General features: G+C 39.9%; 2 protein-coding genes across 3 annotated transcripts in view; one reads left to right on the top strand and one right to left on the bottom strand.

Moving 5' to 3' along the window:
• ntrk1 (neurotrophic tyrosine kinase, receptor, type 1) overlaps positions 1-2,900 on the top strand; it is a 44,947-nt gene extending 42,047 nt beyond the window's left edge. The window contains exon 16 of the mRNA XM_063485044.1: positions 2,715-2,900. Within this exon, the coding sequence (XP_063341114.1) occupies positions 2,715-2,900 (186 nt within the window). The remainder of the gene's footprint in view (positions 1-2,714) is intronic.
• Positions 2,901-5,524: 2,624 nt separating this feature from the next.
• The window catches only part of paqr6 (progestin and adipoQ receptor family member VI), a 29,582-nt gene continuing 18,998 nt past the window's right edge, over positions 5,525-16,108 (bottom strand). For both annotated transcript variants that reach the window (XM_063485046.1, XM_063485045.1), the window contains 5 exons: positions 15,897-16,102; positions 12,773-12,899; positions 11,791-11,887; positions 10,690-10,834; positions 5,525-9,373 (listed from right to left, as the gene is read on the bottom strand). In XM_063485046.1, coding sequence (XP_063341116.1) covers positions 9,108-9,373; positions 10,690-10,834; positions 11,791-11,887; positions 12,773-12,899; positions 15,897-16,102 — 841 coding nt within the window. In that variant the 3' untranslated portion in view covers positions 5,525-9,107. The remainder of the gene's footprint in view (positions 9,374-10,689; positions 10,835-11,790; positions 11,888-12,772; positions 12,900-15,896; positions 16,103-16,108) is intronic.

Below are 16,108 nucleotides of genomic sequence, written 5' to 3'. Positions count from 1 at the left end.
GCTGTGACGGCGGCGGACAGCATGAGTCTGCGTTCTGATTGATAGGCCATTTTGGTGCAAAGTGGCTGAGCAGCGACAGGCCACTTGTGTTCACTGGATCAGGCCGAGGTTAACAATGAAGAAGAGAGTCGCAGAGCACAGTGAAATCCTCTCTCTTATCCTCAACAGTGATTTATTCACTAAGCAACAAGAGCGTGTGAACTGAATCAGTCATTGCAGCCATTAGTGTCGGAGCTGGAGGTTGTTCATATTTCGGTGGCTCTCATTTGACTCCGAGGTCGCCGCTAATTGACACGTATCTGTGAATCTGTAGATAGTGAGGTTATTGTGCTGTTTATTAAAAAATATTGTCCTTGGTGCAGCACATAGATATTTGGTGGTTCAGAAAGTCTCCATGAATGCATCTATTGCATGCTCTTTTAAGGTTTGCTTTATAAGGTTTACATTTATCTCACTCTTCAAAGATTTTTTTGTTTGAATGTTTTTGCTATTACTAACTTTTATAAACGTATCAGTTGTATTTTTCCGGTAGTGTATACAGTTATTAAAAATAGTTTTACCAACTGCAGCATGCAGGTACACATCCATGCTGTAATACTGAATAATAGTCTTTTTCTTTATGGTCCTTTCACTATATTCAAATGTAAGTTTCTGCTTTGTGGTATTTTTACTTTATTTATTTTCCAGTTATTATCACTGACTACCAAAGCATCTAACCCCCGACTCTATATATTACAAAGCATTCAATGCTCGTATTTAAATATTTAAATCTGATGATAGCAACGTGTTTAAAAAAAATAAAATGCAAGGATACATCTCACAGAGGAGAATCTTTCCTTTTCTCTATCAGTTGGAGTTTCAGTGCTGTGTAAAAGATGTGTGGAAAAATAGTTACACAGCCTAACAATGACATGCCTCTGTCTTTTGTTATCATTAAAGCTTCAGAGAATCCAGAGAAGTCTCTGCAAGTGACGAGGCTGAATAAATGACCTTCAGGTGGCAAATATCTGAAAACCTTTGTCGGTGAACACAGTTTTTCACAGCACCCACAAATGCAAGTTAAAAACACCAAGACGGATCCTTTAAGACCGCTTTCCTTAAAGCAGGCGCACCAGAGAAGAAGCTGCACCCTGTCATAACTCCACCCAAAGAGTGTGAGTGCTCGACAGGCATGCCTGAAGTCGAAACATTTGGAGAGTTACTCAAAAAGAAACTGCAGTAAAAGAGCAGCTCAAATCCTACAGAGAGCAAACACATTTAACTTTCAGAAATACAGAAACTGATCTCCTCAGCTCACAAAAGCTTACTATGAGGTGATGCAGTTGATAGGCTTTGCACTTTCAGTTGTATTTTCAATTAAATATAAGCTTTCATTGATTTAAAGCTGCATTCTGTTTGTTTTACATCCTAACTTATTTTCACATTCTGACCAAATAAAGGTCTGAAAATAGGATTTAACTTGACTCTGGTACAATGATGATGCATCTGGCAATTAACAGCCATGTTTAATATTGTTAACAGCTCCTTACAAAGATAATAACTTCAAACATAGAGATTCCTGACGACCCTCACTGGTCGACTTTTATTAGTACGGAGTAATTCTACAGAAGGGCCTCGCATCTTTGAAGTACTAAACTTAAAAAACCAAACAGCGTCTCTTTCCAGGAACGATGCTTTGTCATCCTGGGATGCTGGGCAATAAACCGAGCAGCATAAACATTTCATTTAGAGACTAAATGTGTGCTTGCATGCTTGAGGTTTGGAGGGAGTACCAAGGACACTCAGTGCTAGAGTTTAAAATGTTTTTAGTGCTTTTAGCACCATACAGATAATTGTTATCCTCAGCTGTATTCAGGTGAAGCCGTGACTGTCAGAGAAAGATTTTCTTGGTTTAACAAATAAAAACCAAGACCAGAGCTGCATCAGAGTTGGACAGATAAATATAAAAAGATAAAGATATCACGGCTTCTGCCCTCCTCAGAAGGGTGACAGGTTAATTTTTTATCTGTCCAAAAAAACATCTTCTCAGTACATGTCATCACCACTTGTTTGTTTTTTTAATAGAAACTAATAAACAGGAAAAACCAACTAAATTTGCTGTAAACAACTTCTCCCTCCTGCTTTACAGCTGTAGACTTGCAAACATCCACCACCTGCCCACCTCACTATTCTAATAGCATTTTATTCATTAATTCTCTACCCCCACATTTCTTCTGAATGGTATCTGTAATGTCTGATCAGGCTGCTTTTGTTAGCTTTCTTGTTTCATGTTCAATGCTGGAAGCGAGTCAGTACAGCCAGTGGATCCACGGTGCTGATTTACAAGAAAACTGCCCTCATTGAGTGAATTTCTGGTCCCAAGACGATGATGGTGCGACGTCACTGTGTTGTTCTTCTGACAACAAGGAATGGACCAATCACATTGTTGTGCTTTGTGTTGGATGGGTGAATGCGACACAGAACCTTCACATACAGAAGCTGGTTTCTTGTCCTCAGTGTGTGAATTAAATTGAACAAACTTTACATTTTAAGTTGCATTTTGGTTCATTTTAGATTTTTTAAAAAAAGGCTCAGATATACAGGACTGGTAGGCTCTAACTCTATTAGAAAGCCCATTAATAAGACGATGTGAACAGAAGCCCTGAGAACAGATTAAGAATGCGTCTTTTATTCTGGCCATTAAAAAAAATGTATTTTTCCCTCCTGCTCCACAGGCCATTGAATGCATCACGCAGGGACGAGAACTGGAGAGGCCACGCACCTGCCCGAAGGAGGTCTACTTGCTGATGCAGGGCTGCTGGCAGAGAGAGCCCCAGCAGAGGATGGTCATGAAGGACATCCACAGCCGTCTGCTGGCCCTGGTCAAGAACCCCCCGGTTTACCTGGATATCCTGGGCTAGAGGGGCTGAGGGCCAAACAGGCTGGGGAGGTTGGATTTTTGATTTGAGATATAAAACTTTAGTCTGTTACTCTTAGAAGACTGAATTCATTTAAGTTCAACTACATTCTGCTTTTCCAGCTGTGATGCTTCGTGGGCAGTAACATCTGCTTTGACCTTTTTGCGCTGCAGTTTTTCCTCATTCCAGCTCGACTTTGACCCCTCAACTGTTTACTGCCCCGTCCTTCTCTGGAAACCTGTCACATGTTTACCAAAGTGTTTAATGTTTATCTGAGGTGGTATCAGCCTGATGGAGGAGCGTGCATGGATAAGGAATAAAATAACTGTGCATAGGCTCTTGCTGGGAATCTACTGCCACATGGTCTCTGGAGTCCCTTCATCAGCTGAGCTGCGACACATTTTAAATGACTTTTAGCTGACATGCTTGCGTTGGTTTAGAAAGCAAAAACTCGTTTTACAGATCTGAGTACAGCAGATAGTCATTTGTATAGTACCGTCACTGATTTTGGATACGTTTTGATATAGAGGGTTATTAAGAAAACAAAGAAAAAAAGCTTTCATTAATGTATATAATAGTCACAGCCAAACCTTGTTTGTTTCTCACGTGTCAGATTGAGTGTATCATATGAATATTTTTCAGAAAAAAAAAAAAGAACAAGATGTCAGACGTTAGCAGTGAAAATGTTTCCTGGTATATCAACGACTGTGTTTACATTTAATTACTGTCAAATATGAACTTCCAAAGAGCGACTTTTCAGCCTGCAGCCGCTCGTGAGACTCGCTCAGGAGCGGATTTTGGACAGATCAGCCATGTTTAACATGCTACTGTAACGACCTTCAGAATCAAAGTGCTGCAGTGAAATTTGGTAAGGGGGCAAGCTGGTGGGGAGGTGACACCCCGAGAGGTAACAGATGGGTTAAAGCGAGACTCCAGGAGGAGAGGGACAGATGGCACTGAAAGTGAAACTGGAGGTGAACCCACCACCGTAACATTTGTCATTCCACCAAATGGAGCATTGAGAGGGTGAAAGACGGGGTGTGTAAACCACTGCGATGCCTTTAAGTGTACATACTGAGTGTATATACTCTGTATTAATGTCTAAAACAAAATATATATATATATCTTCATGTATTGTTACTCCAGCACTTTGTATATTGTCTGCCCTTAAAAATAAACAAACTTGATTTAAAAAAAGAGGCTGCAGTGTTCGCAGGAACATCCCTCTGCATCAGTCAATCCATCATTATCGTATGCTTCAGACTGAACAATGATTTGGACTGCTGTCTGTACTTAAAGTTAGACATCTTAACAAGGCTATTCAAGAGCCTTCTATTATTTTGACGAACTAATCAGCAACCTGCGACGTCTCCACGGGATGCTCAGCAGACGGTTATTGAAAAGGAATAATCAAGTTTCATATTGCCTTACCGCGGGCCCTCCAGCAAACAAACACCCTCCAAAATCCAAGTCTCTCTCTCTCTCTCTCTTCGTCTCTCTGCCTCGCCCCCTTCCTTCACCACCACCACCACCCTCCCTCGCTCCATCACTTCGTATGCAGAGCGCCTCCGGGGAGTGGTAATGGATTGTGAGTAATGCTATCATCCCCTTCTTTCTCTTTCTTTCTCTCTACCTCCTCTGGCGTACCGGGAGGGGGATGAAAAACACTTGGACCCGTGTCTGGCTCATTGTTTCTTGTAGTGTCTTACAAGCAGATTCTGGGGAGATAGGATTAGTACACTCTGTAGTATTTGTCCCTGTTATCCTTAAGGGCTCCATTTGTGGTTTCAGAATGAACCTTTTTAATAAGCACTCGAGGCTCCACCTTGGTTGGATGTGGAATATGACTATAATAAAAGCTGGAAATGAGGCCATTTTTAAAATGGAAGTCCTATTAGAGCTTTGCAGCAGGATACTTTCCTTTTCAATCTTCCACCTAGTCATATAATGCATGCATACAGGATATTGATTTCTTATGGTAATTATTTCTTCATGATAATGGTGGTGCCAATTCATTTTGGTCTACTGCTAATAATAAACCACTCAGCGTGCTTTACCGTCCATCCTGCAGCGAGAGATTAGAGAACAGGAAGAGAAATGATTTAGTGAATCAAACCAAAGCAGAAGAAACCTGCACAACCTGAGAAGAAGTAATGTGAGATAATCTGCAGATTAAAAATATTCACACTTACAAATGGCCACGCGCAACTATTTCACATCCCCACATTTAAAAAGGTCTTATTTTCTAATTTTGTAAATCTTATTATTGACCCTCAATTCAAGGCTTTTAAAAGCAAACGCATTACCCCTGTGAGGAGGTTTAAGACTCCAACAACAACACTAAAAATACACTTTGAAGGCTGCAGATTTTCTCGTCCAGCAGCTGGTTTTTCCTGCAGACAGTTCACTCTGAGCCTGCAGTTCATTTCTTTACAGATAAAGGCTGCTCAGCAGAGAGAGCAGTGAAGAGCTCCTCAAACTAAACAGGATGTGTTTGCTGTACTGTTCTGCCCTCTGCTGGTCACTCACGCACACTGCTCTGATTCCAACGAACGTTGAAGTGAAAGGATCTGCAGTCATTCATCGAGTAAAGACACAAAGAATTGTGAATAAAGACACAGTAACAAGTTGGTAATGTGGGAAGTCCTTTTGTGTACCGTTTCCACCGTTACATTAAGTGAAATCAAATTATTTAAAAAACAAACAAACAAAAAAGAAAGTTTGCTTTTTGATATCATCCCATACAATAATTCCATTTATAAAAGGTTTCATTTATTACACAAATCTAGTAGAACAAAGCAGCAAATTACAAATTATACACGGCAAAGAACAAATAAGTATTTATACATTTCAAGAGTAGTTTGTGTGTTTTGTATCAAAAGAAAAACTTGTATAAAACATTAAAAAAGGCACCAATAACTTTGCCCCTCTTTTTTTTTTTTTTAATTCAATGGTTCCTCCTGCTCTTGTCTTTGCGCTTCACATCACTCAGCATCCATCCATAAAGTGTTTAGAAAATGCCACAAGTGCTCACTTTTCCGGCTGTTATCGCCCTCAGGGTAACCGTGATCTGGTTTGGAGAAATCATTGACTTGGAACTTAACAGTCGGATTTGATATGTTGGTCAAATAAGTGCAGATTGAAAACAAAAATCGATGACGTGGAAGCCTCGACCCCTCAGCATGACTGAGCTTTAGAACTCTGGAACGTCTGCAAACAGCTGCGAATGAGTAAGATGACACGAAAATTCCCACCAGACGAACACCAGCTCAGAAATAAAGGCTTCCAGAAAAAGTCTAGTAGAATCACATTAAGTCGGTAATGATGCAAGTCCAAGAATCAAGAGGGTCAAACAGAGGAATGCTGTAAGATGACGACTGTAGAGAAAATAAAATCGATCCATGCCCGGCAGGGGAGGAGATAAAACAAGGGAACACTGATGGCAGCGTCTACCACGGAAAAGAAGATGTGACTTTATACTCTGCACACTGACCTCGAACACAGCAAGTGCTCTAATATAAATGTGTGTGTGTGTGCTTTGTGATTCTACACACTCGCCTCCGACATTTCTACTTCAGCGTCCGACATGGACCTGTAACACACCTCAGTCCTATAATATCACATACATTTCCCCTCTGATCAACCTCTCCACCACGAGTGTTAAAAGATGCGTGTGTAAACGGCGATGAAATTAGGTGTAAATCTGTCCCATAAAAATGCTCAACAATGGGTTTAATACAGTACAAGCACGACGAGCATCAGTGCTACAACTGAGATGTTTAGTAACGTAAGACCCAGCTTCCTCAGCTTCAATCCTGTATTATATAACAGTATTATGCGACCTTATATGCTGATTAATGAATTGTCTGATTAATGGATCTTATCAAGTTTTTTTTGTGCATTATTGGGAGTAAAAGTTTCTCTTAAAACAAGTGAGAAAGATCCAAGATAGCCTTTTTTTAAAACAATAACAAGAGTTGCAGCTCATTTCTTTTTTTTTCTTTTCTTTTTTTCTTTTCTCGACTTATAATTTTACAGAGTTTTGTCAAAAAGGCTAAAAATTATTTGGGAACAAAAGTAAAAAAATGGGCTGCAATACAATTTACTTGCATTTGTCAGGCCCAGTTTTGGAGATATTAGCTTCTCTTAAATCTGTTGGAACCAAATGGCATTCACCGCTTTGTGCTTGAATTACACAAAAAATATACTTTGAAAACCGAGCAGCGCTGTCTCTTTCTACAAATCATAACCAAATAAATAGAGAAATTATAGTTTTAAATTTCACTTCATTTCAATTTCAGTTAAATTTCTGAGATGATCTTCTCCTTTCAGTTTGGCTTTAGTTGGTTTTTGTTGCAAACAACACTGAAGACAGCTGTCTCACACTCATGTCGACACCACAGACTCAAATACCTGTGACAAATTTCACTGTTAAAGACTAAAATTAGAAACTTTTTAGTTTTGTAATCACAAAATATTGCTTAAATGACGTTAAATAAATGTTCTTTTTTTTTCATTTTAGTCAGTAATAACGGCCGTGGCCAGTTTTACAGGACAGTAAGAACTACTTTCTTTCAGCTACAAGCTACACCCATGTCGGGAAGTGTGTGTTTGTGCTATTGTATAAACACCGACCTTTTCGCCCCTCAGCTGAGCTCTGTTACCGAGCACCAGATGTAGAAAATAGCAGAAAGAAAATAGTTCCTGTGTGAAACTTTTTGCAGGGACGTGATTTCTAGAAAGAGACAATTACAGCAGAGTTGTTTCTGAGCACAACGAGGCAAATATGAAGTCAGTTTTTCAAGACAAGGCAGAGAACCTTTCAGCAGATATCTCCAAAACTGGGAAGCTCACACAAAACCAATCTAGATGGTCCTGTAAAGTGCAGTTTAGAGTCCCTTTAAGGCTCAATAATGGTCAAAAACTACTTGATAAGATGGGCCTTCTTTTCAGTGTAAATCACTCATTTATTAGGAGTTATTGTTAGCTCACCTACCTGATACAAAAAAAATAAACTGTCTTCATTTCCATTAATGCAGCTACAACAAGCAATAAATATTCTATAAATAGAAGAGTGGTAAATAGTCACAAGATACCCAAGGTATAGGAAAGGTTAATAGTTTGCAAAGTGCACCAGATACTGCAACAACACAAAGCTCCCACATTAATATCATCCCAGGCTATGGCTAGCTAACTATACATCTCTCCTCTCTCCATTTCTCTCAATTCAACCAGTAGTTATTATAAACCACACATGTTGGAAATTTCTCCAGACTCGAAATATTACAAACTGTTTTTATTTATGTATTTATTTTTTGCTTGTAATTTTAAGTGCTCCCCCCCCCCTTTACCTGATAGTTCAGAGTGGATCTTATGAGACGTGATGGAAAGGTAAAATGGTGCCATTTGCTCAGAACATAAAATTGTTGAAGACCTTCAGGGGGCATGAGGCCACTATAGTGTTGCCATGGGAACACCAAATGGTTATAAAAATGGTACCTGTCTTTTAATCACCGCAGCACTGTAACCTGTGGCAGATTGTAGGGTTCATAATAAAGGCAGGCAATCAGAAAGAGAACCACACTGGTCTGCAAATCAATGCCAGTCAGAGTGGAATCAATAGGTGGATATATAAGAGCCAGCAATCCAGTCTACATTGCGTTATGAAGAGGTGAACATGTGTTGTCCATGTTGCTTTAACGCACAGGACAACTTCACTGACCAATGTGTCCAGTTACAGAGAATATTTCAATAATCACTGAATAACGGAAACAGAGTTTCTGACGCTGTTAATTAGAAAAGAATCCCTGCAAAGTGTGACATGTTTCCAGTTTGAAGCCTATAGTGATCCACTGCAAACAGGCACTTAGGTGTCGTGTTACCACAGTTTGCTTCCTTCAACCCAGAGCCTTTTTCATATAAATCAGCAATGAGAAGCATAAAAACAAACAATCATTCGTAGATGTGTTTTCAGCCTCACTTCCATTAACACCAGAAAAAGGCTTTGATAACCGTGTCTGGGTCCTCAGCTTCTGTGTAAACACACGAACACGTCAGACGTGCAACGCTGCCAGGACATGGAATATAAAGTGAGAAACTAAAGGTGTTAAACAAGCACTACTGTGAACTGTAGTTGCTGAGACAGACAAACAGCCGAACCTTTCCTTTGGAAAGCGAATCAGCTTTTTTGAGGCGGGAAACACCCCGCCCTCACTGCTCCTTGCACCCGCAGGTGGATGAGTGTGGCTGGTTGGGGCTGCGGCACGGTTTCCAGAGCAGCGGGGCGCTGAAAATGCCGATTATTCCGAGGTTGATGACGAGGCTGATGGTGAGTGCCCCGATGGTCCCAAGGAAAGATGGCATCATTCCGTGGTTCAGGAGCCACGTCCTCCGTGATGTCATGTCTGCGATCACACCCTCCATCTGGAAGTGGGACCCCACCACAGCGCTGACGTGGAAGAGCTGGTGGCTGTGGCCTTTGGGAAGGAAGATGACTTTGAATTAATGAAACAAAAACAGTCGAGTCAAGTCGCCGAACTGAATGGGCGAGTCCAACAGTAAAACTATGGCGTCGCTACTATCCAGAGTAGCTTTGAATTATTCACAGTTTAAAGTAATCCTCGTTTGCTTAGACTGGGTTCTGATGTGGTTTGAACCTTTGACTAAACTATCTCGTGATTCATAGGGTTACAGTCCTGTCAACAAAGCCATCACGAAGCTGTATGAGACACTGTCCTAAGCTAGGAATGGTAACACTCCACATATTAGAGAAAAGAAGAAGCAGGAATAAGGCTATCCTCTGAGGACTGGAAGGTAATATGCAATTTTCAATAGTCCTCAAATAACTCTGCTGTGAACATTGTTGAAATGTCATATTTGATACTTTATTTCACTTGTTGTTGAGTCCTAAAGGAATACACACTCTAAGTGTTGGAGATGGTGTGAATCATCAGGAGCTTGTGTTTTGGAGATGCTTAATACACAAAAACACTGAATATACCATGAACTTGTACCTAAACCACTTTTGTGGCATGAAGCTGAGGAAGGATACAAAACTCTTCTGACTGCCAGTAAAAAAGTGTATAACCAGTAAATTCAGCACCACCCTCAGCTGAAGACTGACATGGAGCTCTACAGGAAAGATTTCTTTCAGCAAAGGAATAATGGACTGGAATAACGGTGGCAGGTTGTATATTCTCTTTTTTGTATTCGAAAAGTTGGGAAAGACCCTTTTTTAATATCTAAGCACCATTTCCTAATAAACAAATCTTTAAAAATCTCCTCTTCTTTATAAAGACTAACAAATGCAGCAGCTTTTTGTCCGCCTTCAGAGGAGTTTGAAACAATGAAACTGGTGTGAAACCTCACCAGAGAAAACAAAACAATCCACTGAGCAAAGAAAGGTTTGCGCAGGTTTACACGCCATCACTTCCAAAGCCTGTTTGATATCGAGCCATTATTTAGCGTCAATTGTGCAGCAACCAGCAGGGAAAACATTCGAAAACAAGCAAAGACAATAGAAGGCAAATGTAAGAGTTGCAGTCCCACACGGACGGTAAACTAAAGAACACGGTGCTTAGAGAATAACTCTGACACTCCCAAAGGCCCTTACCCAAACTATTGTTCATAAACTTACATGTATTCATATCTTGGAGCTAACTCAATAAAAACAGAGGCTTCTAAAACTTCAAAAGCTTTTGTACATGCACTTGAATTTGAATGTGACTCATTTGGTTATTTTTCTTCATCTTTTAACTGGCATTAAGTCAGGAAAAGCCACAAAAGGACATACCGAAGTAGTCGAAGCACCCCGGGGCCAGCCTCTCCGGGAGGTGGGCGGTAAACAGAAAACAAGTGAGGAAGGCGAAGAGGAGGTGGTAACAGTGATTGGACAAGGCGCCGGTTGGACTGCAGCTTCCACCGCAGCACAGGAGAATCTAAACACAGGAAAAAAACAGGTTCTATTATTGGATTAAACACAGATTAACACTGATTGTCGGAGCATTACTGACCCAGACAGAAAAGTGACTTGCATAATGCATAAACCAATGAGAGTGATTAGGGGAATTAACTGATGGCAGACATTTGTATTAGATTAACAAAGGAAATCAGATTCTGGGATAGTGAGCCAAAGTCCTATTACATTATTAAAGAGTGGCACTTATCAGCGTTTATGTAATGACACAAACAAACACAGACCAACACAAGCTGTGGCTTTTGAAAAAGATACTTGTTCAGAGTGGAAATTAAGGTCAAATTAAGTAAGAGAAGAATGCAATTATGCAAGTGTATTATACGCCACTTTCTTCCTTTCAGATGTCGGAGCAAACTCTGAACTCAATTACTCAGCAGCTTGATATAGAGAAGAATCTACTGCCTCCAGATATATACAGCCCGGGATATGAAACGACAAACACATCACACAGTCTGCAACTCCCACACTGTGGTTTTCCTCCAATTTCCAGCTCCTTTGTAGTGTCAAAGAAATAAAATAAAACCTTTACGAGATGAAAAAGAGAAAAAGCTGAGAATCTTCCAATATAACCCCCCCCCTCTCTTTTTTCACTGGTGCCAGCCCTAAAAATGAAACAGGAGGAAAGCACAGGCCAGCAGAACGAACAGGACCAGCCTTTCATATCGATCATTAATTAATAAAAGGAATCATCACCTTTGTGTATGTGCTATGGTGTAATCGAGTACGAGTTGAGCTACCCTCCATTTCATCACAATAAGAATAAGAAGACTGATAAGTAAAAGAAGATTATATATTAGTTGATTTTATAAAAATCTAAACACAGAAATGCTGTAGAAAGTCAGAAACAGTGAAAGTCTGTGAGCTGAGAGAGTGTGAGCACCATCACTTCACTTTTCAGTCTCCTTTAATGGGACTTACCCTGTAAATCAGAGGGACAGTGTCAAAAATAAACGGGACGACAAATGCTATGGTCCGAAGGGCTTTACTTCTCTTTGGGAACTGCAACTCCAGGAACCTGCAGAGGCCAACAGAGGGCAGCGATCATTTCACTTTGTCATCTCCTTGCCTTTCAAAGTAGCGTGTCTCAGCACAACCTGTCGAGAAGCTAATGTAAGCACTACAGCTATGCAAGTGTAAGTCCATCTAATCATATTACTCCTTGGCTTTGGTGCACCCTGTGTTTACGACACTGAAAGAATACAGAAATCAAATACTGTTGCAGATTAGGATCAGGCCATTTACATTTGACTTAAAAGACACCAAAGCGCTGAGGATGCAAAATGGGGGCGGGTTAGTGTGAGTAAAAGAAGATTATATATTAGTGTGACCCTTCTGAAGTTTGTCCTGATAAAGTTCAGGAGATTTGGACAAGGTTCACTAAAATATTTGTAGTATTTAACCAATGCAAACTCCATTCAGAAGCAGTATATTTGTCAGTATGAGAGGAAGAAGGCAAACAAGTTCAAACCTAAGTAAACTAAACTATTCTCATTATAGACAGACTCTTCTCATAAGATGAAAGGCCAAGGGGGAGCTCTCACTTCAAGCACGCACTGTTGAGCTGGCAAGAGTACCAGCCTTAAAAGTGTCCTATAAACTATTCTGAATTCTAAATATTTGGCTTTTGCAGGTGGCTCCTTAGCTGGGCCACAGGCATGGACGATTTCTATTTTGCTTCGTTACTGTACACAGGATAGATTACTGAATTTCCTGAAATACCTCTTTCTTTAAACATACCAGTACACTACACATGAAAAAAATGGAGTTAAGGCAAACTGTTGGGGCAAGGAAGGTGTAGAGCAGGGGTAGGCAACTCCAGGCCTCTAGTGCCAGTGTCCTGCAAAGTTGAATTTTCTAAGCAAGCCTGAGGACAGAGAGGATGTAAACATCAGCTTCTTACCTGGAATAGCAGGACAGGCTGGTACAGAACACCGTGTTTCCGATGGCAATGGGAACAAAATGCTGATGAAGCCAAGTGTTCACCCAACACTCTGGCATGACGTAGTATCCGTAGCTTATGGCACATCCTGAATTAAAACAGGAAATTAAAAATATTTATTACATCAACTGACCCGAGAGAAGCCTTTAAAAGTTTAGTTTGAACAACTAACAGCTGATAAATAATATATTTCATTCTGACTGCAGGACAATAATGTCAGACAAAGAATTTCAGCTACAGAAATTGAGACAGTGAAACTTTTATTTTAAATATGTTGTTATTAATCCTCAAAATACCTGCGACGTTCCCCCCCCCAAATTAAAGAATAGATTCAAAGCACACAAAAAAATTGAAAGCTGCAACTTTATGCAACAGTGTCTTAAAAAAAAACAACAACTAAAAACAAAAACAATGGGGGTTCACCAAAGTAAGAAAATTAGCATTTTACAATTTTTTTTAAATTAATTAATATTACACTGGTGACTTTTACTTCAAATACTTTAAAAAAGATCAAAGCAGAAAGAGAAGCATGTCATAGAGATCTTTGAAACTAAATGAGGCTGTTAACTAAAATCAAAGACTGTTATATAAAGCAGAAAAACAGTGCATAATGTATGTGGGACTTGTAACCCAAATAAGTAGCTTTGATCTTTCTCTCTGGAGAAACGCCACAATCAAAGCTCTGCCTGCGACCACCGAGGGTGTCCTGCAGTGACACCGCCTGCTGATCTTATTCCTGAGATGGACTTCTGAGCATTTTAAACTGGGTAAATCTTGGCCCTAAGAAGCTTTGTGGTAGATTACTAGTGAGCCAGCCATGGGCAAAAAAACAAAACAAAAAAAACCCCAAAAAACCCCCAGGACTTCTAAGAGGCCCTCAGTTAATGTTTAACTGCTGGTTTGGCTGGTGGGATTCTATATATGGTACAGAGATCATATATATATATATAGACAGATAATCTGAAATGCATGTGCAGTATATCAATCAATATGTCTTCTTGTACTAACTAGTGCATCTTAAAAAATAGATACGTTTTTTTTCATAAATTATTTTTTAAAGTTAATTTGAATATACTATATATTTATTAAAAATAAGGTGAAATATTTGATGCTTTTGAGTTTTAATTTTTATGTAAATGGATTGTTTCTCATTAAATATCAGAACTCAGTATCTTAGATTCATAGAAAGTTTCCAAAGACCAATGAAAATGTTCAACTTCTGAAAATGATATTCATTTATACTAGTTGCATTTATACTTATTTAGCTGCGCAACAAGCAAACCTTCCTTAAAAAACAGGAATGTTCAGTTCCCTTTTTCTGGAAATTCCTTTGTAAAGGCAGGTGCATGCGGGAGGGAAATACTATTCATAGGAGCGCTGGTTATGAAGTCAAGCAAATACTGGAGCCATAAAACCCGATCCATCTTTCAGGACGGTGGCAGAAAGGAGAGTAACATTGTTTCCATGTGCTTTGAGTGTGAGGCATGTCTGATTTCCATATAATCTCAAAGGCTAACACAAGCAAAAATGCTTTGAATATTACTGTGGAATGGAACTTACCATGCAAACAGTTTAGAGGAGAAAGAAAGCAACGTTTCATCTCTTAGTATAGCATGCCTGCACTATTATGGCTAGACCTTAATAAAGAAACAGTCATCCTTAATAAGATGCATGATGGTTGATCAGCCTGTTAAATGTGTTTCATAAAACAGAACCACCTCAAACTGTCTGACTTTACTGTGGTTTGGAGTGTTTCAAGCACCTCGGCCTTTACCCGTTAAATCTAAATTATTCTGTGTGTTATATTCTAAACTGTTTTCTTAAGGTGGAATCTACAACCATTTATTTATTTACCAGGAGATAGAGAGACGGTCTATAAACAAACCTCTTTCCTTCACGTAGTTCAAAGATGGAAAAGATAAAGAGATGACATTCTGAGCATTACGTTGTTTCCTCCGTTGATATTTAGTTACCTAGTAGCGCTATCACGCGCTAAAGAAACAAAATACAACCCCAGACATTAAACACCGCTGTGGCGTCAGGACTTTTGCATTCAACCCCCCTGTGCACAAAGATTTACTACCTACAACCAGCCTGGACAGAGCTCACCTCCAAATGCTCATCCTGCTGCTTCTTCTCTGCTCAGAAAGAAGACTTTGTCTCGGGTGGCATGACCCATGAAGTAACGTAGCTTTAGCTTACTGTAACTCAGACAACTCAAACTGAGACAGGATGACACAAAACCATGTGACACATTAATGGAAAGTGAAATCTCATGATATTTCTTGCTGCATGTAGCTGCTCTCTAAGCTGAAAAAGAACTCATGAAGACCATAGCTTGCTATAGCAAGTATCTGGTATCAATTCTAGGTGACTTCCTTCTTGAGTTATTACAGTCACAAGATTTTCAGAAAACCTGACCTCTGACCAGTGATCAAACTTCTTAGTTATTGTGTTCACAAAGGTGGGTGTCCACACTGACCACCCGCCTCCCACCCAAGCAGGATGATGACAATACCCCATCAACTTTTCACAGCTGAGGGGTAAAAATTATATGACAGCTCAGAACGTCTCCCAGAAACAAACAAAAAAAAAAAAAATTGGGACAAAATAATCTGCTTATAATCCACAACTACTTCAAAGTTAAGGTTTTCATTCTGCTTTTTACACAGATCTGCTAAGTAGTTACTTATTTTATATAGACATTTTTTTGTTGTCTTCTCTAGTGTTGTTTTTTACCTTATCAATCTGTTTTTATCTAACAAAGGCAGACGGGGAGGTAACAGAGCTGAACTGATGTCTGTGTAAGAAGCAAAGCCAATATCACAGAGTGATGACACCGTGGTGTTAGACATCACATCCCTCTGATTCTGCAGTGCTGGCGTGCTTCTTAAAAATGACACACTGTGTCCCCTTGGGATTGTTCAGGGAAACAATCAAAATAGAGTGTCATAAAGTGTGGTCTCAGAGGAGTGTGAAAAGAGCTACCAATTCCTCTTTATGATTTCAAGATCGTCCTGTTTCTCGGTAATCTACAATAACATTAAAAATGCTTTTAGGACTCCACCAACGGGGGTTTCTTTACCTAAGCTGTAAAGGCTGAGAGCTCCGTAGTCAAAGAAGTAGCAGATGTGGCGGGACTCTGCGGACATGGTGCTGAAGGTGTGTGCACAGCTGGATGTGAAGGGGTAAACGCAGATGAGCATCATGTACACCAGCAGGGGCCAGGTGTAGCTGTCAGTCAGGAAGTTCAGGGTAGAGCAGAGAACGCAGAAACGCCACAGAAAGTACCTACAA

The sequence above is a fragment of the Pelmatolapia mariae genome, linkage group LG10_11 (genome assembly GCF_036321145.2).
Source record: "Pelmatolapia mariae isolate MD_Pm_ZW linkage group LG10_11, Pm_UMD_F_2, whole genome shotgun sequence".
Classification (NCBI taxonomy): Eukaryota; Metazoa; Chordata; class Actinopteri; order Cichliformes; family Cichlidae; genus Pelmatolapia; species Pelmatolapia mariae.
Note: the sequence above shows the minus strand (reverse complement) of the source record. Positions and strands in the feature narration are given on the sequence as shown.